This window comes from Perognathus longimembris, chromosome 14, assembly GCF_023159225.1.
Source record: "Perognathus longimembris pacificus isolate PPM17 chromosome 14, ASM2315922v1, whole genome shotgun sequence".
Classification (NCBI taxonomy): domain Eukaryota; kingdom Metazoa; phylum Chordata; class Mammalia; order Rodentia; family Heteromyidae; genus Perognathus; species Perognathus longimembris.
In genome coordinates, this window is record NC_063174.1 from 51,963,760 (window position 1) to 51,990,078 (window position 26,319).

General features: G+C 38.5%; 1 protein-coding gene across 3 annotated transcripts in view; it reads right to left on the reverse strand.

The window, feature by feature from the left end:
• Positions 1-25,221, reverse strand: part of Eml5 (EMAP like 5) — a 106,090-nt gene extending 80,869 nt beyond the window's left edge. For all 3 annotated transcript variants that reach the window (XR_007213199.1, XM_048362340.1, XM_048362343.1), the window contains exons 1-6: positions 24,995-25,221; positions 15,328-15,487; positions 6,930-7,028; positions 5,142-5,210; positions 3,608-3,793; positions 1,525-1,660 (exon numbers count right to left, since the gene is read on the reverse strand). Coding sequence is in view for 2 of the 3 variants with exons in the window: in XM_048362340.1 (XP_048218297.1) it covers positions 1,525-1,660; positions 3,608-3,793; positions 5,142-5,210; positions 6,930-7,028; positions 15,328-15,487; positions 24,995-25,191 (847 nt within the window). In the remaining variant the exon portion in view is untranslated. The remainder of the gene's footprint in view (positions 1-1,524; positions 1,661-3,607; positions 3,794-5,141; positions 5,211-6,929; positions 7,029-15,327; positions 15,488-24,994) is intronic.
• Between the last annotated feature and the right edge of the window lie 1,098 nt (positions 25,222-26,319).

The window sequence follows — 26,319 nt, forward strand, 5'->3', positions numbered from 1 at the left end:
TCTTACAGCACAATGGTCTATTTCATTGAGTAATTATTCAGGAACTACCATAAAGAGGTATAAACATATGAAGTCAGATTATTATAAAAGAAAAATAATACAAGTACATATGAAAGTTATATTACTTTTCTTTTCTAAGAATCCTCTTTCATGTTTCATTTGTCAATATAATACCAAATCTGAGTAAGAGGAACGAATTTTACTCTTCTTCATATTTCACTTCTGTAAACTTAGGAAAATGGGTTTTCTCGGTTTCTCAGCTGTATAATGTGGCCAATATAAAATACTGTACACCTCACAATTCAATGAAAAAATAATTATGTAATCTTCAGAATTATAGTAATACTCAGCCACACTAATTAAACACAACAGTCAGCATTCACAAGTTATTTATGTTCCAGATATTCTTCTTAAGTGTTTCACATACACTATCTCACTTAGTATTGTGAAGTAGCTATTCTTATTTCCTCAGTTTACAAAAGATGTTGAAGAATTAACTCAGAGTTATACATCTCCCAAGTGACTGGTATATGATTTAAACACAGTCCTGTCTAATTTCTGGTCTTAAATACAATGAGACATCAGCAGTTAATATCTTAAAGCTTACATTGAAAGATTCTGTTCCATACATGGTTTATCCATAGTACTGGAGTTTGAACTCAGGTCCTAGTATTTGCTAGGCAGGTGTTCTACAATTTGAGCCATCCAAATTCACAAATTGTGATGAAGGAAAAATATTTAAATCATCTCTTGCAAATGTTCTCCAATCTACAACATACTTAAAAAAACTTATTTGATAAATAGTTTAGCTTTGCGGGGGGAAGTTATGGGACTTGAACTCAGGACCTGGGCACACTGTCCATGAGCTTTTTCACTCAAGACTAGTGCTCTACCACTTTTTGAGCCACAGTGCCACTTCCCATTCTCTGGTGGTTAATTGGAGGTAAGATTATCATGGATTTTACAGCCTTTTCAAGCCTCAACCCTAAGAATTTAGCCTCCTCAGTAGCTTGGATCACAGGCGTGAGCCACCGGTGCCCAGCAAATTTAGCATTCTAATAACAAAATATTTTAAAAACCCAAGATTATATTAAAAAAATCCAAGCTTACTAAAGTAATACCCTCAGTCCTTTTTTTTTTGCCTAAGTATTATTTAGATAAGATTTCTCATTTTGCCTGTGGCCAGCCTCAAACTGCAATGGACTCTCCATGAGATGGATCACAGATCTGTGTTACCACACCCAATTTACACTTAACATTCTAATTAATAAAATATTTTCAAAACCAAGGTTACCAGAGTAAGTGCCAATCACATTTCTCTGTAGATTTCATTATTATAGCCATTACAAATGCAAAATAATCTGTCATAATAGTGAGTCCAAACCCTAAGCAATAGTCTTCCTTGATAGATTTCAGTTACATGTATATAATTGTGTGAAGTGGTAAATCAAACTCTTATATATACTTAGAATCCATGGTTCACTGAGAATTTGCCTAGTAATGAAAGATTTATTTCATTATTACCTTTGTATCCCTGTTCTGTTTCCCTGAGATCAATCACAGTAATTGGTTTAAAAGTTAAATCCCAAAGACGAATACAGCCATCTCTGCCACCAGTGGCAAATCCTTCTTCACAGGCATTCATGGTAAAAATTCCTGCCTAGTTGAAGAAACAAAGTAATTTAACAATATAAACTTCTGAAGAATATATGTTATACAAAGTTAAAAATCTGTTCAGCAATATTTTTATATGATATGGGAATAAGCAAAAAATTCAGAAAATAGAACAGAAAATCTAGAAATAAAATTCTTCAGGGACTTAGTATACAATTAAGGTGGTTTGTAATGACATAGATTTAACACAGAAGAAAACAAAGTTAAATTTTATAGTACATATAAAGTTGAATTACAGAGGAAAATTCTACATGCAAAAATAAAATTTTTAATTTTTTATATGAGGAAAGATAATATACACAAGACAAACAGATAAGGAAACTACTGTTAATTGTGTGAACCAAAAGGTAAATATCTCTAATATACAGATAAATGAAGGAAAGAAAAGGAGGCCTGGAATATAGGTCAATGGTGGAGTGTATGACTAGCATTTCTAAGACCCTGGGTGCATCCCCAGAACCATTAAAAAATAAAAATAAAAGTAAAACAAAAACAAAAAAATCACCAACCCAACACCACAACCAAATAAGCAAACAAAAGAGCAAACAATAAGGAAAGTTAATAGAAAAGAGAAGAAAGCAAATACATGAAATTTCCCAAGTGACAGGAAACAAAATTCAAAAAGTTACCATCTTTATCCAGAGATAAATAGGAATTAATAACATGAGCATATTCTGTGCTGGTGAATATTAGAGGGAACTAGTTGTTTTTGTTTTTGTTTTTTGGTTGGTTGTGGGGCTTGAACTCTGGGTCTAGGCACTGTCCCTGACCCCTTCAGCTCAAGGCTAGTACTCTACCACTTGAGCCACAGCGCCATTTCCACTAGTACTTTTTTTTTTTTTTGCCAATTCTGGGGCTTGAACTCAGGGCCTGGGCACTGTCACCAAGCTTCTTTTGCTCAAGGTTAGCACTCTACCACTTGAGCTACAGTGCCACTTGCGGCTTTTTCTGTTTATGTGGTACTGAGGGATGGAACCCAGGGCTTCATGCATGCTTGGCAAGCACGCCACCACTAAACCACATTCCCAGCCTCAACTCATATTTTTATATAATGATGGCAACTATGTCAAAGGCCACAACTTTTATGGAAAACCTGATGCTTTTGGCCTTTAGGCTTCTTGCTCAGAGTCAATCATTTCTAAGTGTTTCTTGTGTCTCTTCAGAACTGTTCTACAATTCTTTTTTTTTTTTTTTTTTTTGCCAGTCCTGGGGCTTGAACTGAGGGCCTGAACTCTGTCCCTGGCTTCTTTTTGCTCAAGGCTAGCACTCTACCTCTTGAGCCACAGTGCCACTCCCGGCCTTTTCTGTTTATATGAGGAATCGAGCCCAGTACTTTGTGCATGCTAGGCAAGCACTTTACTGCTGAGCCACATTCCCAGCCCCTATTCTACCATTCTTATTGCTAACAACACAAAAGCTCTGTGCTACTTATATCTAGCTCCCTTCACTTTATAAGAAGGGGCCCAACTGTCAAAAAGCTCAAGTCAAAATACAATTAATCATTTTAATTGTTTTTTTCTGATTTGGTAACATATTTATATGAAAATATCATAAAGTACAAAACTTAAATCCCTTTTCCATTGGCTTAATGAATCACTGTTATTTTTTTTCTAGATATGTACTCATTTTCCAGTAGTGAGTTGGACTTAAATATTCTGGTTTTATTTTATTATAGTTAATCTGGAATGTTTTAAAATTAGTCAAGAAGTTTTTCTTCAACACTTTCTAGAAAGACAGAGCAATGGTTTTAACAAGATACTAATTATACTAAATATTCATGAGTCTATTGCATACCTCTTCATTGAAAAATTAAAAACAAGTTTATTCCATTAGAGCAGCATTTTTCAAGAAATTTAACTGATTAGAAACAGTATGTTATTCTGTCCTAAAAAGGTTAAGTAGTTAAATGTTTGTAGTATCAAAATATACTTACAGTATGGGCTCCTTGTATGGTTCGTATAAGATTAATTCCTTTCCAAACATATATATCCCCACTGAGTGCACCAGAATATGTTAATTCATCCCGCGCACAGGCTAGGCACAAAATTGTCTGAAGGTCACCAGTTTTACCAAAGACACCTCGTTTTGGGGTTAGAGCATTTCCACACAAACTCCAGAACTAAAAGGTACATAATATCGTCAAATTACCAAAAAAAAAAAAAAAAAGGCTTTAAAAGCAGAATATTTCCAGTACTTTGATGCTAGCAGCAGACAGAAGTCATCTAGGTAACTGCCTTATGATACAGTAGCCTTCAGTTCACATCGTCATCTTACGGCTGTCAAAAAGCTATGTTATAGTAAATAAATCACAGTGCTTCAATCTTTATCTGTAAGAATAAAGACTTTAAACTAGCTTATTTTAAAAGATAAATACTCTGTATATCTTGTTTAAAAAGTCTACATGAAACTTAGGTTAAAAAGTTGGCAATGGATAAGTTTAGTGAGGTATTTCAAGAAAAAATACTTAGGAATGAGAGCTAGCAATGAAAATGAAGATACAACACCATACACTAATAGGAAAAGGACCAAAGCTAACATTCAATCTCTGACAGAAATAATAAGGATGGGGAAAAGACTGTATGCTATTCTCACTATTATTTCAAAGTTGAGCAATTCTTTTGTTTACTAAAAGACAGCAATGGGATGCTGGTGGCTCATGCCTGTCATTGGAGCTATTCAGGGAGGCTGAGATTTGAGGTTTGCAGTTCAAAACCAGCCTAGGCAGGAAAGTCTGTGAGACTCTTATCTCCAATTAGTCACTAGAAAACCAGAAGTGGACCTGTGGCTAAAGTGGTAGAGCTCTAGTCTAGAGCACAAATGTTCAGGGACAATGCCCAGGCCAAGAGCGGCGGTGGGGGGGGGGTGCGGGAGGCAGGGCTGGGAATATGGCCTAGTGGCAAGAGTGCTTGCCTCATATATATGATAGTCTGGGTTCGATTCATCAGCATCACAAACACAAAAAGGCTGGAAGTGGCACTGTGGCTCAAGAGGTAGAGTGCTAACCTTGAGTAAAAAGAAGCCAGGACAGTGCTCAGGCCCTGAGTCCAAGCCCCAGGACTGGCAAAAAAAAAAAAAAAAAAAAAAAAAAAGCGGAGGTGGGGTGGGGGGGACAGGGAGAGGAACATAATAAAATAACAACCCATTTGAAATGACTTAATCTTGTGAGGAGATAAAATTATACATGAATCTTCATGACCAGATTTTTTGCTCTATTATTTGGATTCCAGTAAATTCTGTAGAGGGAGAAAAACTCTTCAATGGAGCACAGTGGAGATAGATAAGCTAAATAGTTCTGTATAAAGAAAGTAGGCCCAGACAGTAGTAATTCACCTTTAAATTACCATGTAAAATAATAGTTTTTTAATATTATATACTTGCATTTTAAGGCTTCATGTGTTAGCAGTATGATATGTACTAAATAACAAAAAACTAACTATAACTATTATAAAACAAGACCATTCTAGTACCTTGATATGTTTTACACCACAGCTGACAAGTTTATTTGGCTGGTACAAATCCCAAGAAATATCAAATATCTGTAAATAAATAAGATTCATTGTTAAAATCTTTATTTCCAACATCACTTAAGAATTGTGTCGGAAGTAGCACTGTGGCTGAAGTGGCAGAGTGCTAGCCTTGAGCTTAAGAGCTCAGAGACAGCACCCAGGCCCAGAGTTCAAGTCCCATGACTGACAAAAGAAGAGCAAATGGTCCACACCTAATCTATTAAAGTGACAGCAATATCAATACATCATAACTAGAATCCCAATTACAAGCTCACATAAGTAAATATGAAAATACATGATAAGGAATAAAAGCTATTTCTTAGTTTTAACTTTATAAAGAGTACATTAAAATGTGATACTGTTTACTTATGTTTAGGCAGGGTATTGCTATGTAGTCCATGGTGGCTTCAAACTTAAAATCCTCCTCTCTCAGCAACAAGGATTACAGGTATGCATCAATATGCCTTGCTCTACCTTCCCCCACCTCCAACCCCCTCACTATAGCTTACTTGCTCATGGATAGTGCTCTCCCTCTTGAGGAAGTCTGACTTTTGCTGGCTAGTTGGAGATGGAGTCTCTTGTACTTTCCTGGACAGGCCAGTTTCAAACCGAGACTTTCAGATCTCAGCTACCTGGATAACTAGAATTCTATGTGTAACCCACCAGTGCCTAGTTAACTTTAATTTTTTTTTCCTGTGTGTGCAGCAGTCCTGTAGCTTGAAGGAAAGACCTGGGTGCTATCCCTGAACATTTTTTGCTCAAGGCTAGCATTCTACCACTTGAGTCACAGCTCTATTTTTGGCTTTTTGGTGGCTAAATGGAAGTAAGAATCTCACAGACTTTTCTGCCTATTCTGGCTTCAAACCAGATTAGGTAGGAATACATACATGAGCCACTGGTACCTAGCATAACTTATTTTTTTAAAAAAATAACTTTGAAGTACTTTGATCTAAGTAAATAAGAACATACAATTGTCAATAAAATGTTATATATTCTGTGTTATAATGGATGTTTGTATATATCCAAACTCATCAAATTGTACAAATTAAACATTAAGTAGTCCTTTACAAATCAATAAAGCTACTATAAAAAAACTGCATAGTTTTTCCCAAAACAAATATTGAGTTAAAAGTATTATGCTAACATCACACACTGAACCATATTTCTGAGTCCTATAATATACGCTGTTTTTTTTTTTTTGCCAGTCCTGGGGCTTGAACTCAGGGCCTGAGCACTGTTCCTGGCTTCATTTTGCTTAAGGTTAGCACTCTACCACTTGAACCACAGTGCCACTTCTGGTTTTTTCTATATATGTGGTGCTAAGGAATCTAACTCAAGGCTTCATGTAGGCGAGGCAAGCACTCTACCACTAGGCCATATTTCCAGCCTACACTAAGATTTTATAGCATTTATAACCATACATTTTTTATTGAGATATGATTCACATACTCTAAAACTTCTGAAAACTACAGTGTTTCTTAGTATGCTCATTGAATTGTAAAAGCATGACTACAGTTTTAGAACTTCTCACTCTCCATAAAGGAACTCTGTAACTATTGTAGGAATTCTACATTGCTCTTTAATCATCTCTCTTCTCCCCAAATGGTATAATTTTTTCACATGTTGTAAGATTTTAATTAATTATGACATATCTGGCAATAACAAGACACCGAAGAATACAATATCTTGAGCTCTCCTTTAGCCTTTTCTTGTCCAATATTCATTACACATCCTAAGGAGGATACTTACCCTATCTGTGTGACCAGGAGCCATAGACAACATTTTCCCCCTTTTCCAGTCCCAAACACAAACTGCATTCTTTGAATCGAGTCCAACTGAAACCAAGCGCTGGATAATGTCCAGAAGTCCAGGAGGGAATAAAAAGACAAATAAATCAAAGAACTACCAAATTATAATTGGCACATAAATTCTACTTAGGGAGTTTTACAAACATCAAAATTTACATTTCATAGATCCCCTAGAAAATAAAGATGTATTTTATGTTAATATGTGTGCATACATACAGTTTTTCATACTAAGAAATGGGAGAAAGACATATTTCTAATAGCAGGATTGGCAAAAAATCCTAAAAATAACTCCTGCCAAAAACTAAACATTCTAGATAAAATATAAAAAATACTTTAAATCACACTGCTGAGTGGTTTAAGAATTAACGATAACAGAACCAAAACAGATTCTCAGTGGGAATCCTGGAAATTAATAGATAACCTGTATCTACTCTAAAGGCATCAAATGAATCCTGGAACTCCTGATTTTTGTGTTATAGGGCAAGGGGGAATAAGAGATAAGGTCCAGTGCTTACCCAAGCTAAGTATCTGACTTGCATCTAGACCTCTGAGTCTAAGGCACAAAGCTCTCAGAAAAAGAGACAATGAGAAATAATCTCTTTATGAAGAAAAGGAGCAGTGCATGAAGAGAGAGTTGAGAAAGGGGTTGGGGATTCTCCCTGAAGATCTGTAACCAGAAATAATATTTACTTTGTGTAAAAACTAAATTCACTCAGTGATCCTAAGGGATGGTTGTATTTTCAAGCAATTCCAACAATGTGGTATATAGGCAAATATAAATTCATATAAGTGAATGCATCTTTCAATCCATCCCTCAAAGAATTACTACATGGCAAAATTCAATAAAAATAAGCATAAGGCCAGGTGCTAGTGGCTCAGGCCTATAACCCTACACAGGAAGCTGAAATGTGACTTCCCAGCAGGAAAGTCTGTGAGACTGTTACTTTCAATTGACCACCAAAAAAGTTGGAAGTAGACTGGGGATATGGCCTAGTGGCAAGAGTGCTTGCCTCGTGTACATGAAGCCCTGGGTTCAATTCCTCAGCACCACAAATACAGGAAATGGCCAGAAATGGCGCTGTGGCTCAAGTGGCAGAGTGCTAGTAAAGAAGCCAGGGACAGTGCTCAGGCCCTGAGTCCAAGCCCCAGGACTTCCCCCCCACCCACCCCCCAAAAAAGTTGAAAGTGGAGCTATGGCTCATGTGGTAGAACACTAGCCTTGAGCAAAAGAACTTAGGGACTGTACCCAGGCCCTAAATTCAAGCTCCATGACTGACAAAAAAAAAAAAAAAAAAAAAAGCATAAGATAAAAATAAAAGCCAACTAAACATCCTCTACAACCATAAATAAAAAAATTAAAAAGTTACAACAACCAGTAAAATCAATGTTGTACAATGCATCAGACATTGGAATTTTTGTATAAACAATGTAAAATAAATGTAGTATAATTAGAGAAATGTAATCAAGGCTTCATAATGTCTATATCAAATCAAGGATTAGGAAGCTATAAAAAGAATACAAAGTGCTGTATGCCAGTGGCTCAAACCTGTATTCCTATCTACTAAGGAGGCTGAGATTTGAGATTCATGATTCAAAGTCAGTCTAGGCAGCAAAAGCCATGAGGATTTTATTCCCATTCCAACCAGAAAAAACAGCTGAAAGCAGAGCTGTGGCTCAAGGTAGAGAACTATCTTTGAGTGAAAAGACTAAGGGACAGCAACTAGACTGAGTTCAAGTTCCAGTAAGAGCACAAAAGAAAAGTACACAAAGAGATGTAAAGAGCCAAACAGAACTTCTAGGAAGAAAAACGAAGCTGATGAAATTAAAGCTCAATGGAGAGTTAAATAACACACAAAAGTTTAATAACACATAGGGAGAGATGAAAGACAGTTGTTAAGATGAGACAGCTAGATGGGAAGAGTGAAAGATGGTTAAGAAATGTGAAAGGTACAATTCTAGACAAGGAATAGTATCAGACTTCAAAGCAGCTTTTTCTAAGGATTGATGTGATCAGTAGAGAACTTAGTCACATGTCAGACAAATGTTCAATTGATTTAAAGGGATTTAAGAAAATATAGCATTCAAAATGTAATATGCACAATGTCTACTATTTAATAAAACATTACTGGCATGTGATAAAAGAGAAAAATAAGACCAATCACAAGAGTGAAGGGAATCAGTCAATAGAAACAGATACAGAAAATACAAAAATGATGAAATGTGGACTATATTAGCAGTTAAAGTGAAAATGCTCAGGACAAAAAGGATAAAGAGACATAAATCAGGAGCCAGTGACTCAATCCTATGACCCTAGCCACTCAGGAGGCTGTGATCTGGAGAACAATGGTTTGAGGACACACTGGTGAAAAGCAGCTCCAAAAGAAAAGACAGAGGGAAAAAGACTTGAAGAAATGATAACCAAAAATTCTAAATTTGATGAAAATAAATCCATAAAGATGTTAAACAAATCTCAAGCAGAATAATCACTCATATAGAAACACTCACATAGAAAAATTACACTTTAAGACACATGATAATTGAATTGCTGGGTCCAGTGTTAAGGAAAAACATTCTAAAAACATTCAGAAAATAAATGTTTTTGTATGGAAGAATAAATATGGGAGGGCAGATGGGGGAGGGGGGAAATGATGGAGGAGGTAACAAGTTGGATAAGAAATGTATGTACTTACATATGAAACTGTAACCCCTCTGTACATCACTTTGATAATAAGTAAATTAATTAATTAAAAAAGAATAAATATAAAATATTATCTTAGGATTAAGTAGTAGAGCCATCTGACTAGTATGAGTTCAAACTCCCAAAAGCCAAAAACAAAACAAAACAAAACACAAACTATCTTAGTCTTCTAAAGCAATGTAAGTCAAAAGACAGTGGAAAATCTCTTTACAGTGTTAAAGGGGGAAAAAGGTAATGTGAAACTATATACTTAACAAAAATATCTTTTGAAAGGTAGGTCTAAATATTTTTTTCCCCAAGCAACAGAAGCTGGTAAGTGGAGGCAGAGACACACAATTGTAATCTGAGCTCCTTGTGAAGCTGAAGTAGGAAGATGGCTTGTCAGCAAACCTGCAGGCCAGATACAGTAATGGAAGTTCTTTCAGACAGAAGGAAAATGATACTAAATGGAAAATTATTTTATACCTATAAGCAAGAATCCTGAAATGGTAAATCTGTAAATAAAACAATTTTTATCTAAAATTTCCTTTAAATTTAACTGTTGACAATAAAAATAACTGGTTATTCTATGATTTATAAAATATGAAGTAAAATGATTGAAAATAGCACAATAAATACAAGGGGGAAGTAAATAGTAGGATAAACTTTTCCAGTTTATTGGTAGAGAGGTATGACAGAACTATTGTTTCAATTCAATGCCTCCTGCTTTCTAAGCAAGCGCTATGTAATAATCTATCTATTTATCTATTGAGAAAGCCACTTTTTGAGCTGGTTAGTTTTGAGATAGAGTCTTAATTCTTGCTTGGGAATGTGCCTGGCTGACAATCCTCCCATTTTTCATTTTCCACAGTAGCTAGCTAGGTTAACAGGCATATGTTACTGAGACAATTATATCCAGACTGGCTTGGAACTGTGATCTTCCTAATTTCAGTCTCCTAAGTAGCTAGGATTACAGGTATGAGTGCATAAAATGTCATGATCACAAAATTTGGGGTCATAAAATAAGGCCCAACAAATTAAATAAAATTAAAATACAGAGTACGTTCCCTGACAATAGCAAATTAAACAAGAAATTAATAAGGGAGTTATCCAGAAAATTCTCCAAATATTTGAAAATTAGCAATAACAGTTACTTCTAAATGACTGAAGAGTTGAAGAAAGGATAAATGCAAGGAACAAATTCTCAGAGAATTATTCCTTTAGGGAATCTACAACTATCATGCCAGTATCTGACTATGTCCTGTTTTCACAACTTAAGTTTTTCTGGAATACAGCCACACTCATTTCTTCACACTAGCTATGACTGCTTTCAAGCCACAGTGCAAAGATGAATTGCTACAACAAAAACCATATGGTCCACAAGGCTTGAAATATTTACTATCAGGGTTTTCTTTTCTTTTTTTTAAGCTTAGGAAAGTGTAGTTTAGCACATAAATTCTGGTATCAGACTTGCCTGACCAAACTGGTGGGCTTTGGGCAGTTAGCTATGTAACCTCTCTGTAGGTTACTTTCCTCACGCATTAAATGGGAATATTATATCACAGGGATAATATGAAAGTTAACATAGTACATATGAAGGAATTAGAAGAACTCCCTGGCATATGGTTAGTGTCACATAAAGGTTTTATATCATCAGCATTACTATGAATTTAACATAACCACAACTGGCTTTAAGAACTCATGTACTTTATTTGTCCAAATGAGAAATGCTATCTAGAACCCATTTAAACATAACTTTAGAGAAGTAGAATTGTGCTGGGCACTGGTGGCTCACACCTGTAATCCTAGCTACTCAGAAGATTGAAATCCGAGGATCATGGTTCAAAGCCAGCCTGGGCAGGAAAGTCCATGAGACTTATCTCCAATTAACTACCAGAAAACTGAAAGTGGCACTGTGACTCAAAGTGGTAGAGTGCTAGCCTTGAGCAAAAGAGTACAGGGCAGTGCCCAGGCCCTGGGTTCAAGCCCTATGACTGACAGAAAAAAAAGGTAGAATTATATTCTAAACCAAGTGGGAAGAATGAATACCTCATATAAAAAAGATACAGAGCCAGGTGCTAGTGGCTCATGCTTGAAATTCTAGCTACTCAGGAAGCTGAGATCTGAGGCTAGCAGTAGAGCCCAAAAGCCCAGGGACAGTGCCTAGGCCCTGAGTTTCAGATCCAGGATTGGCAAACGTGTGCATATGCACACACACGTGCACAAAGATACAGAAGTTAGTCACAATTTTATATCAAATCAAGCTAGAAAAAAGCCTGTACAGAAAGAGAAAATGATTTCTTCCTGCTAGGACTAATAATTAGGAACCAGAGGACTTCAGCAACTATCTAGCAAGTACAACGATATCTACCTCATGCTATAGTATAGTGTAAAGACTAAAAGGTTACAAACAAATATAAAGTGCTGAATAGTTCTTTCTATTGATGCCTCTTCTTTTTGGTTAGTAAATCTCAACTGGCCAAAAACTTTCAAACTCCATGCATCCAAATACAGAGTCAGTCCTGGAATGATGGTCATGCACTTCTCTCTCTCTCTCTCTCTCTCTCTCTCTCTCTCTCTCTCTCTCTCTCTCTCTCTCTCTCTCTCTCTCTCTCTCTCTGTCTCTCTCTCTCTCTCTCTCTCTCTCTCTCTCTCTCTCTCTCTCTCTCTCTGTCTGTCTCTCTCTCTCTCAATAGAGTCTCACAGATTTGGTTTGGGTGGGTGATAGCTTGGAACTGCAATCCTCCTAATCTTAACCTCTGAAGTAACTAGGATTAGGATTACTGGTGCAAGCAAGCCACAGGTGCCCCAGTCTTTTTTTGTTGTTGTTGGTCATGGGGCTTGAACTCAGGGCCTGGGCCCTATGGCTGAGCTTTTTTTTTGTTCAAAGCTAGCACTCTACCACTTTGAATCACAGCTCAATTTCTGGTCTTTTGGTGGTTAACTGGTGATAAGAGTCTCACATACTTTCCTGCCTGGGCTGGTTTCAAACTGAGATCCTCAGATCTCAACCTCCTGAGTAGTTAGGATTACAGGCGTGAACCACTGGCTCCCAGCCAGCCACAGTCATATTTTAAAGATGAGTACTAAGCTTCTCTCCTCTTCTCCCACTTACTATATGAATTTAATTCTCTGATTGATATGAATTCATAGAAATAGACTTTTCAGGCCCTAATTACCCTCAATAAGACAGAATGTATTAATGTGGATATTCAGCTCATTTAGAAGAAATATTCTGGAATAAGAATAGTCAGCATTACCATAAATAAGGAAATTCACTGACTAGATAAGTCCTAAATAATCATTTACAATTTTAAATCTATTGTCAAGTACAAAAAGAAGACTATTCCCTACTTGGTATTCCATAAATAGTTTACAGATATAATAAATAAATATATTTTCTCACATACATTTTCCAATTTACAGTATTGAGAAAATTTCTTAATTTTCAACTGACAGCAGTTCCTTACAATTTAAGTTATTTAAACGGGATGAATTTTTTTGAAATGTAAATAACCTCCTCCAAATTATATGTTTGGGAAGCAGTAAAGCATTGCGATGAAGAACATGAGCTTTGCAATATGACTGACCTGGGTTCTTGCTCTGCTCCATTTACTAGCTATATAACCTGGGACAAGTTATTTAACCTCTCTAAGTCTCAGTTTCTTTATCTATAAAATAGAGATAATAACAGTATCTATTTCATAGTGTTGTTGTGAGGATTAAGTGAGATAATGCAGGCTCAGTAAAATGCCCAGCACTTACAACTTTCAGATACTACGTTTTAGAAGCTTAAAATTATAATAGCATGTTCTCATGAAGATCTATGGTGGTAGAATACATGTGTCCAAGATTTTCTCCTAAGTTGATCAAATTAAGCAAACTTAAAAGCTTTCTACCTATAAAAGCTATGGGAATGGTTTCTCCTTGGAGAAATGTTAAAGTTTTCAGAAAAGCAGTATATTACATTTTAAAAAAGCAATTTTAAATTAAGAAAAATAATCTATATTTAAAGTATACAGGTTCTCACTGTTAAGATATCTTGAATTTTAATACTGTGAATGATAAATTATTTTTGAAAATATTTAACATTTATTTAAAATATATTATGCTCCTGTGAAATAGAAAAAGTATTATTTTCCTTTCTTTAAAGAAGAGAATGACATTTTGATATGAGGACACTAAAAACTTTGAAAGGTAATAGTTCAAATAAAATGTGAGTTTAGTTTCTATAATTGTTAATGCCTACTACAGGGTGAAATTGAATCTCAAAGCATATTTTTGCCACATAAGGAATTCCAATTGAATCTCTCCAATTCTCTTATCCGAATATCATCACCTACACAAAGAAATTATTCCTCAAAGTAATTAAAAACATCTACTCACTATAATTTTTGAAGAAATGGACTATATGTCATCTGTGTTTGTAAAATAAAGATCTCCCAAACCAATTTTATGAATTAATAAAGCACACAACTAAAATTGTTCTGAAAGCTAAGATAACTTCAAAGCCTAATTTTAACATACACCTTTTAAAGATTACCTATTTACTACCTGAAAATCTAACTTTTTGTCATGTTCAAAATGTTTTAGGCGTAACAATGTCCATACAAGCACTATGCAAAAGCTCTTGGTTTACTTAATTTTTTAAAAAAACCATTCGAGTATAATTGTATAACTAGTGGGTGGGGATGGGAGGGAAAAACTGAAGAGAGTAAAGAGACAATGTCCCAAAAGAAATGTACTTTTCACCTGACTTATGAATGTAACCCCTCTGTACATCACCTTTATAATAACAATAAAAAATTTACTAAAAAAACCCCACTGAGTACAATTAGAGAATAATTTGGAAACTGGTTAGTCAGTGGAATGATAATTTAATCCTTGGTTTTGACCTTTGGTTTTGTATAAAAATAACACAAAAATTATCTCATTTTTTTCTACTGAAACAAGTTTTATTGCACCAAAAAGGAAAGCACTTCATTTTTTACAGTCAGATATAAAGATATTTCTTTGATTCCTGTGCATATATTTTTTCAACTTAAGATTAGGGCATAAAAGTCAGGCTGCTATGCCAGACAGGCTCTGCCCCATGGCAGGGCCAAGGTGAAGATTGTCACTTGAAAGTGGTAACACTTCAGTGGATGACACACAATATTGCTTCCAACTTCCCTCTTCCATTCCCAGAGGTACTCCAGAGCGGAGAAGAATGCCCTTGGTCTGTGGGTCCAGTATTGTCTACCTCATTGTTTTTCTTAATAAAAATGTAATTATAAAATATAACTTTTAAAGTACCCAAAGATACAGCTTTACTTAGACAAATTTAAATTTTCCTAAGAAATTTTTCATCTGTCCTATCAAAATATTCTACTCTCAAAGAAGTTGCTTATAAAATTGCTTCTAGCAATCAGGTAATATAGCACTAAATCAGAATCTCTTTGGCATTAAGGTAGTAATTCATTTAACTAAGGAAGTTCTTAAGATGATAAAAGCCATTTCTTTCAATTTGTATCATATAAGTCAACCACATTTATATACATTTCCACTTTTGCATGAACAGTTTTCATCAGTTGCTCTTCAATTCATATTTATAAGTTTATAATCATGTATTATAGCACATAATTTAAATAATAACTTAAAAAGGGAAAAATTTATCACATACCTGTCCATCTAAGTCGAATGCTAAACAAGCTATACCATGTGTATGAACATCCTTTAGAACTGATATGGTCTGCACAGTGTATGAATCCCAAACACAGATATAAGGCTCTTTCCCAACTTGTCCTGTTGCTACTAATACTCGTTCAGGATGCAGTGCAAGACTACAAAATAAAGAATAAATAAATAAAGAATAAGATTTAAAAGTTGCTAATTGAGCTTTTATAGTCTTTGTATACATAACATCTATATATACCAAAGTGCGCATTAGACTTTATTCATCTTAAGCAATTTTTTTTCCTTCTTTCGGTGCAAGATCTCGTTTATTGGTGGGAACACGTGTAACTAATATAAGGCACAGGAGCCAATCAGGTCAAAGATCGGCAGGAAGGGGAGGGGTGCACGTGCACCTATCTAGGGACTGTAAGGGGAGGCATGAGCTGTCCGTCAGTCAGGGCAGAAGAGCCGAGGACCAATCCTAGAGGCGGCCTAATTTTCATCACAGCCCACATAACCGCCTCCTGGTTCACCGTCAGGCGCCATTTTAGCCACACATGGCCCCAGGGCTGGGAAACAGGCGGGGCCAGCTAGTTGACTTCCTCTTTCTGATGTGAGGTATCCGTGCATGTCCCACATCTCCCCCTTTTTGTTTTATTAGCAGGTGGCTGACTTACTTGAGAGTGTGCCTGTCTTAGGTTGTCCCCCTCTGAGGATCTTACCCGTCATTGACTACCACTCTAGCTCTTCAGGCAGTCCTACCTGCAGGGCCTGCCAACCCAGTAGAAGGACTAGTGGGAGGGATTGACACTCAAGAGGAAGCCCTGTTATTTTCGCCTCACGCCTATACATCCTGGTAGGGGCTGTGGCCAACTTCATAGGGTTCCTGATCGGCCTCTTGTGAGGCAGCATATTGCTGTCGGACCACCATTAACTGAACAGCTCTGGCTCGTTCCTTAAGAAATTGAAGAAGCTTATTAACCATGCAAAGGCCAAATGTAAACACAAGAATTATGGTAACCAAGGGGTCCACAAGGGGTAGAAGGTAAGGGAGCCATCCATTTAGCCCAATCCAGAGAAAATTGGAGTAAGACTTTATTCATCTTAAACAATGTGAATTTAAAATAATTTGTATGAAGTCGTTTCTAAGAAGTACTACTCTCCGTAGTATAATAAGTAGTTAATGATAAACTAGTTTACCCCTTCATAATCCCTACATGATAGTGTACATAAACTTATCAAGAAAAGAACTTTCACAAGACATCAACAGAACGATAGTACCAAATTTGTAGCAACTCCACTATATGGGATTTTCTCATTTGGTATTAATCTATTTTTAAGCTCTGTCTTCCATTTGATCATTATTTATTTATTCTAGTGGTACTGGGGCTTGAACTCAGGGACATGTACTAGGCCTGCTAGGTCCTCTACAACTAGATCCACAACACATTATTTTTATTAGATAGTATAGACCAAATCTCTGTGTGTGTGTGTGTGTGTGTGTGTGTGTGAGAGAGAGAGAGAGAGAGAGAGAGAGAGAGAGAGAGAGAGAGAGAAAAATAAGAATTGAGGACCTCATACTCCCCTTCACCCCAGTCCCCACTCAGGCTAGTGCTCTACCACTTCTGGCTTTCTACCACTTACAGCTTTTTGCTGGTTAACTGGAAATAAGAGTCTCTTGGATTTGTCTGGCCTTGCTGGCTTGGAAATATGCTCCTTAGATCTTAGCCTCCTAAGTAGCTAGGATTACAGACATGAGCCACAGACTCTCAGCTTAGACCAAATCTTAATGGCAGTTAGTAGCACTGCTACAGTAATATTACATAAATTACAAATCTTCTTGTAAAAAGGTCATCTATGATTCACAGAAAGTGAACCTATGAGTATTTAAAAATAAGACAAAGATTTAACAGTTTGTGCGGATTTATGTACATTAACAGAAGGCATAGAGTAAAATAAATTTTTATTTGGTAATTTTTTTCTGAAAGTAGGTTTAAAATACCAGATTCATCTTTAAGATGGAAACAAATAATTTCTAGCATCATAGTAAAGGAACTGAAAAGGGAAAGTGAGGAAGATATTAAAACAAAATCTCTGGATTGGATGTTCATAAGGCAAAGGGAGGGGTTTAAGATGACTTGATATCTAGAGTGTGCATTTGATTAGTTTAGGGTAGAATTTATCATGTCAGGGAATAAAATAGGAGAAAAGATGAGTGGGAATGCAAGGTTGATCCAACATATGAAAATCAACAAATACATAAAATAAATGACAATCTCCTACATAGACACAGAAAAAACTCTTAGTAAAAATCCAACCCAGGGCTGGGGATATGGCCTAGTGGCAAGAGTGCTTGCCTCCTATACATGAAGCCCTGGGTTCAATTCCCCAGCACCACATATATAGAAAACGGCCAGAAGGGGTGCTGTGGCTCAAGTGTGGCAGAGTGCTAGCCTTGAGCAAAAAGAAGCCAGGGACAGTGCTCAGGCCCTGAGTCCAAGCCCAGGACTGGCCAAAAAAAAAAAAAAGAAAAATCCAACCTAATTCATGATAAAAAAAAATATGCAACCAATTATGATAACCTGATAAGAGCATCTACAAAAACCTACAACTAATAACAACATATTTAATAATGAAAGCCTGGAAGTATCAAATTAAGTATGGGAACAAGAAAGGGATGTCAGCTCTTACAATTTTATGCAGCATGATACTAAATTGTCTAGCTAGGGCAAGTAAGGCAGAAAGAAACAAAAGAAAGAGGAAAAATAATCTCTGCTTGTATATGGTATTTGTTTTGTGAAGAAAATCCTAAGAAATCTACATGCAAAAAAATTGAAGAACTATAAAAAAAACTAAGCATGGTTGCAGAAGATTAAAAAAGAAACACCACATAAAAAGTTAGTTGTAGGTTTGGATATGGTGGTATATGCTTGGAGTTCTAGGTATACAGGAAGCAGAGATGAGAGGATCATATTTTGAGGCAAATATGGACACAAAAAAAGTTAGTGAAACCATATCTCAAAAAATCCAAAAAAAAAACAACAAAAAACAAGCTGGGCTCTGTAGTTCACATTTGTAATCCCAGTTATAAAGGAAAAGATACACAAGAAAATCTCAATTCAAGCTGGTTCCAGGCAAAAACAAGAGAACCTATCTGAAACGTAAGCTAAAAAGCAAAAAGGGATGGGGTGTTGCCCAATAGAGCCACCTGTCTAGCAATCATGAGGGCCTGAGTTCAAACTCTAGTTCCACACATAGAAAAAAAAAATCAGTTCTATTACTATAGACAAATTAAAATTAAATCAGAAAAAAATCTAATTTACAGTAGCATGAAAACATTGGCAATAATATTATAAAAACTTGCACATTGAAATCTACAGAATTACACCGAAAGTCACACCAGTGGCTAATGCCTATAATTCTTGCTATCTGAGAGACGGAGTGGATTGTGGTTTGAGTCTAGCACCAGCAAAAAGTTTCCAAGACTCCATCTCAACCTATACTGAGCACGGTAGTACATGCCTGTCATCCCAATCACCAGAGAGGCTAAGATCCTGAGGATAACAATTCTAGGCCAGCCAGTCCCCAGGTAGGGGGTGGGAGGGGGAGGGCATTTGTGAGATCACATTGCAACAGAAAAGGCTGGGTGTGGTGACAAATGCCAGTCATCCCAGCTATGATGGGAAGCATAAATAGGAGGATATTGGCTAAGGTTGACCCAAGCAAAAAGAGAAACCTTATCTCAAAATTATCCAGAGCAAAATGGGGGTCAAGGGATGGCCCAAGTAGTAGATTGCCCACCAAACAAGTACAAACCCCCAAGTTTAAATCTTAGTACTATTTTTAAAAATCTAGATAAATGGGCAAACATCTCAGGTTCTACACATGAAGGAATATTTGTAAAATGGCAATACTTCCTAAATTAATTTAAAATTTCCATAATTCCTGTCAAAAGTACCAGTTGCTTTGGTAGATGTTGACATGTGGATTCTAACATTCAGAAAGACCCAGAATAGTCAGAACAATCGAAAAGAAATAAGTTGAAAGCACACTTTCCAATTTTAAATTTATCAACTTCCCACAAAACTACAGAAATCAAGATGGTGTGGCACTGTCGTAAAGATAATAAAATCAAATTAAAGGCCCAGAAATCAATTGTTTATCAACTGATTTCAACAAGTGTGTTACCAGGGCAAGTCAAGGTTGGTAAGAATGGGCTTGCCTTGTATACATGAAGCCCTGGGTTCAATTCCCCAGCACCACATATATAGAAAATGGCCAGAAGAGGCACAGTGGCTCAAGTGGCAGAGTGCTAACCTTGAGCAAAAGAAGCCAGGGACAGTGCTCAGGCCGAGTCCAAGCCCCAGGACTGGCAAAAATAAAAGAATGGACTTTCCAAAAAATGAAATTGGGGGCTGGGATGTAGCTCAGTGGCAAAGCGCTTGCCTAGCAAGTGCAACATCATGGGTTCAATCCCAGTACCAAAAAAGAAAAGACAAAAAAAAAAAATGGAATTGGGACACCTGAATATCTACACACAAAGAATGAATTTGTACCATGCCCCAACCCACATACAAAAGTCAAATGCAAACTGATCAAAAGCTTAAAGAGCAAAAATTATAAAAGTCTTAGAAGGAAGTATTAAGCACACATCTTACAGACTTTAGATGAAGCAATGGTCTCTTAGACATACCAAAAGTGACCAAAAAAAAAGTTAAAACAGACTTAATCAAAAAAATCTGAGAAGGGAATCAGTAAAAGAAAAAAGAAAAGGGGGAGAGTAGGAGTGAATATGATTGCAGTACATTATATGTATGCAAATGGCCTAGCTAAACCACTAAAATTATAAAAAGAGGGAAGCTGAGGGGGTCAATTTGGGCAAGCATATTATCTGCCTGTATGGAAATATTAATAAAACTGTCTGACTAATATATGCTAATTTAAAAATCTGAAAATCAGACTTTTGTGTTTCTAAGAAAGGCCATGAAGAAAACGAAAATACATCAGAAAGTGGAAGAAAATATTTGCAGAGCATAATTAATCTAAATTGGCACATATATCCAGAACATAAATTTAAAAAAAAAACAGAATAAACAGAATAATTCCTGTTAGGCCTTACAAAGTTACTAACCTGGACCAAAAGTGACAAACCTGGACCCTTAAAAAGTTACTAACCTGGACCCAAATAATAAACACAAAATACTGATTTATCATACTAATGTTAAACATTCTAAATTGCTTTTCCAAGTACAATTTTGATTTGTATTGAGTAAATGAAGCACATTTACTGTAACTACTGAGCTGTCAGAAACCACTTTTATTAGATTACAGTGAGACTTGGATTATTTTTATTTTTATTTGCCAGTCCTGGTGCTTGAACTCAGAGCCTGGGCACTGTCCCTGAGCTTCTTTTGCTCACTCTGCCACTTGAGCCACAGCGCCTCTTTCAGCTGTTTCTGTGTATGTTGTACTAAGGAATAAAACCCAGGGCTTCAGGCTTGCTAGGCAAGTACTCTATCACTAAGCCACATTCCCAGCCCGAGACCTGGATTATTTTCTTTCTGAAGAACACCAGACAACTTACCACAATTGAAGAAAAGAACTTTATACTATCTTAAAAAAGGAAAAGCTAAAACAAAAACAAAAACAGGAAAAGCTATAATGAAAAGCAATGCATTATTATTTGAATTTGCAATCATATAGTATGGTATACGTCTCAGTTTTTTTCAGATGCATTGTCATTTCAGCTTATCATCATTTAAGAAGACACATTCACTATGTTTTAACAATAGCAACGCACTTCAAATCTACAAAATAGCTAAACAATGGGCTGGTCACTCTCATGATTAAAGCACAGTGAAGTACCAAAATACACCAAGTTAACCTTATTGTATCAATGGTCTTCACTGGTCTAAGTAATTTGAAAACTTTTGATAATATCCACCACCTTCAAAGGGGACAGGACAAACTTGCAAAAGATTGTGGATGGACAGTAATTGGAAAACAAAATTTAAAAGCAATCTTATCCTTTTGAAATACCACTGGTTGGTTGCTGGGCACTGGTGGCTCATGCCTGTAATCCTATCTAATCAGGAGGCTGAGATCTGAAGATTGTAGTTTGAAGCCAACAAAGAAAGCCTGTGAGACTCTTATTTCCATTAAACTGTCTGTCTCTGTCTGTCTGTCTGTCTGTCTCTGTCTCTCTCTCTCACAAACACACAAACACACACACACACACACACACACACACACACACACACAGAGCTGGAAGTGGAGCTGTGGCTCAAAGTGGTAGAATGCTAGTCTTGAGCAAAAGAGCTCAGGCAGAGAGGGCAAGCCCTGAGTTCCATCCCCATCACTGACAAAGAAAGATAGAAAGAAAACTGGCAAAAGTTTCAAAATGTAAACCAGGCTACTGATATGCATTTTATACTTAAAACTGCTACTAGTAGCTTATGTTATAACATAAACCTGTTGTAAATATCAAATAACTGGGGAGTTTGTTTGTTTGTTTTTTTTGGCCAGTCCTGGGGCTTGGACTCAGGGCCTGAGCACTGTCCCTGGCTTCTTTTTGCTCAAGGCTAGCACTCTGTCACTTGAGCCACAGCGCCACTTCTGGCCATTTTCTGTATATGTGGTGCTGGGGAATTGAACCCAGGACCTCATGTATACAAGGCAAGCACTCTTGCCACTAGGCCATATCCCCAGCCCCAACTGGGAAGTTTTATCAATATAACTTGACACAAACACACACACACACAAAAGTAGTATATCTGACATTAAAGATCATTTCTGCATATAAAATATTAAAATAAATATTAGTGACTACAGAAGTATAAGGTAATCAGATACATGCAAAAAGAAGGTAGACAAATGTGAGCAATGCAGAGAGAATGATGAGATGTCATGTGTCACCACTATTGGCAATCATAAATGACAGCTGAGATTACAGAACCAATGAACAAATGACTGGTAGTGATTATATTTTTTAGGACCAATGTAAACAATGACCTACTTGCTCTGATCTTAGCTTCAAAGTCATATCTGACCAATACATTTCAAGAAAATTTAAAGAAAATAAGGAAACAAAACTAATGATGAAAACAGTATTTTTATTACTAAAACGTCACACCACTGTTTTCTACCATGTGTCACACTGATAAAAGTCACATCTTTTTCTAAAAGTTACTGGAAGTTATTATAATTACAGGTCAAACATTGAATTGAAAAAGATCCAATGGTCTTAATATTTGCTTGACTTATTGCCAGAAATTAATCTGTCATTACTGTTTTAAATAAAATTTTCAGAGCCCTTTGGTTGATTCCTAACATATTTTCAGTGCTGTCCTGAATTTGTGACACCTTTTGAAATACATGATATGATTCAGATTTTAATACTATAACTTTTCTGGAAACCTATTTTAAATGTTATAAATTACTTTAAGGATGTGACATTTGTATAAAAGCCTAGACAAGTATTTAATATGGCACAGGGTATGTCATTTAAAAATATTTTGAGGCCAGGTGCTGGTGGCTGACACCTGTAATCCTAGCTATTCGGGTGGCTGAGATATAAGGATCACAGTTCAAAGCCAGCCCAAGCAGGAAAGTCCATGAGACTATTATTTCCAATTAACCACCAGAAAACTGGAAGTGGCTCTGTGGCTCAAGTGGTAGAGTGCTAGTCTTGAGCTGAAGAGCTCAGGGACAGTGCCCAGGACCAGAGTTTAAGCCTCATGACTGACCAGAAAAAAAATATTTTGAGATACATATGGGTTATGCAACTATCCTATGAACAGCCCAAATCATGACATTCCTTACAGTTCACCAAAACCAAATAGGAAATTTCATGGTAGTACAGCTTAGTAGTTGAGCACTTGTTGAGATCCTGGATTCAATCCCCAGTACTGAAAACAAAACAAAACCAAAAACAACAGTGTAATGCATAATGTGGCTTCTAATCACTGAAGATAAAGAAAGACATAGTATACCAACACCCTAAATAGATCATATCAGATACAGAGGAAAAACAACTCAAATGCACTATGAAGACCCTGAATCCTTTACACCTGTAGGACTTCAACCTAACAGACAAGATTCTGAGGACTGCTTCTTCATCTATGTGGAGCTTATATATGTGGTACTCTGGGAGTACCTAATTCATGAAAAGGAGGAGGAAAGAGGACAGGACTGGAGAAAAACCAAAGAGATTGAAGTAAACTTTGCTGTTAGGGTGAAAAGCAACAAGAACATAGATAACTACTATGTTTTGTGTCTTAGCTAGCAACTTGAATTATTATACGAGATACCTACCACTACAAAAAGGATCCTAATTTGAACTATGCATAACTAAGCATGTTAAAACAAACCCTTCTACAGCTAATTAATATTGATTAAAAAATCCTAATTTGAAAAAATTAAAATGAGAGATCTATCTCCTTTCCAAAGCTACTCATCAAGCACAACTTAGAAAAAGTCGGCATATATTCTCTATCCACATTATGAAATTTTGCTCTCCTTTTCTCCATCGTGTCCTATCTTTTGTTTGTTCTAGGCCTGCCTTCCCTTCCCACACATTACAGATGTACAGAGAGACAAAACCAAACAACTGCTCCATGGAATTTCAGTACCACAGATTGTTACCTACTGTGGAACAGTCAAGAAGGAATAAAACCAAATCACAGAACCTCGGTGAATAACCACTCAAAGCCGTCCACAAACACAGTTCCAAAATGTTTTTACCGGATGAAAATGCTCTGTTGGAGGCAATAATCAGTAGTCGAGAGGAATCTCTTAAGCATCTAACTACTACAAAGTTTTACTGAACCGCTGACTGAAAAATGACACTTTAAACAAGCCCACTCACTAAAGGAAATGTAAACAAGCACCTGGACCAATAATGTAAAGATATCGTACAAGAAAGAATAAAAATATACAGCAAGTCTGTGATTTAAATAAAAACAATAAAGGAGGCAAGTACACCAGCAGGAGTATTTTCGTGAAGATGCATCAAGAGAACTGGAAATGGGTGCAATTATTTTGGGTGACTTTTTTCAAATCAAGATGTACCCGTACACTGACTTTAGGTGTGCAAATTTTAATTTCCAATGAATCACACGAAGGTTGTCTTTCTACTTGCTGCTCACTGCAGTCGGGCGAGACCCGAACTCAATAACTAATCATCCTGGCGGAGGGGTGAGGTGGGCGCGCTCACCCGGGGACCAGTCTAAGCTCCATGGGGTTCGGGTCCGTTCTCGATTTTGTCCCTCGTTCTTTAAGAATTCCTTTAATAAGAAACCTCTCGTGGGATTTTCTTCTTTTAATTAGAGCGCTACCAAAATAACTTTTTTTTTTTTTTTTTTTTGCAGGTTTAAAAAAAATATTTTGGTCGGGGATGGGGAAAAAAGTAAGCAAGGACCTGATTGGAAGGGGGTGGGGGAAGGCAGGGGACAGAACTGGAAGATGGGGTGGTGGGGGGAAGTGGGGTGACAAATGGGTTGGGCTGGGAACCAGGCAGCGGCAGGTTCCTCCCCGGGGTGATGCTCCCCGCAAAAGCAGTCACGACGCGTGGCCAGGGCGGACAGGTGCCGACTGGGGGGGGGGCGGTGGGAGCTGGGCCGGGGCGAGCCCCCCCTTCCCCCGCCCGGCCCCGGCCGGGGCCGCGCGCCCCGTACCTGATGATGTCGTCGCTGTGGCCCCGGTAGAACTTCTGGCGGTGCTCGCGCGGGCTGTACACCACGCCGACGCCCGCCACGAAGTAGACGATCTCCTTGGCCGCCGTGTAGTAGAGGTTGTTGCGGCACTGGTGACCCCGGTAGCCGTACACCCACTCGAGCCGCAGGTGGCAGCTCGGGGCGCTCCGGGCCGCCATGACGGGGCGCCCACCCGCCGCTGGGCTCGGGCCCGCGGTGGCCTCGGGGAGGCGGCGGCGGCGGCGGTGGCCGTGGCCCGGCCAGTGACCCGAGTCTCCGCCGGCTGGCGGCTGGGTCTCTCCGCGCCCGCCCGCCCGCCCGCCGCGTCCTCTACGCGGCGCCCGGCAGGTGCATCCCGCGTCAGCCCACGGGCGGGACGGGACGCCGCGCCCCGCCGAGCATGCCGCGCGCCGCGGACCGCGGGCGCCGCCGGCCGTCCAGGGGAGCTCCCCCCACCCCCCTGCGCCCTGTCTCCCCGACTTCTCCTCACTCTGCCCGGGCCGGCCGCGTCTCCCCGTCGGCAGAGCCCAGGTCGGGAGAGGAGACCAGCCGGCAGCACCTCAGCCGCCGCCCGCCCGCGCGCGAGCCCGGGCTCCCCGCCCCAGTCACCTGCGGCGCTCCGACCTCGCCGCGGACCGGGTCGCCACAGCCCTGAGGCACCCGCTCCGCGCGCTCCCGAGCCCCGCTGAGTCGGGGCGTGCGGCGTCGCGTGGCCCCGCCCCCGCCCCGCTCGCCACGCCCCCGCCCCGCTCGCCACGCCCACACCCGCGCTCGCCACGCCCCTCCACCCACTCACCCGCTCACCCCACCCCCGGGTGGGAAGGCCCGGACAGTCCCTGCCGGAGCGAAGCTGATGCTCCTGCGCCGTGTGGCTCTCTGTCCTCTGGTCTAACCAGCGCCCGAAGCCCCGGCGGGCCGCGTCCGCATTCTGCTCCCAGTCACACGCCTCCATCATCAGGCCTCTCAACTCTGAGAAGGCCCCTCAGGCAACCGCGATTCCTGTGGCAGGGCTTGGGCGCTCGGCACGCTTCTCTGCCCCCGACCTAGGCTGCTTCTCTGCCTGGGGATGTGACACTGGGACGCTATTCTTGTTGCTTCACCAAGCTCACTGCCCCAGGCATTTGGTGGGAAGAAGATCTGATTTCCTAAGTGTACATTTGACAGGTCAGATCCAATGTCTTAATAAATAGTAATGGTGCCCGGCTTGGTTTTTTTGGTTTGTTTTTTTTTTTCCAGTTGCTATTTGGGATATTACCATCCGTTGCCTCCTAATTGAGTAGTAATCTCTTATGGAGAGTGTAGGGAAA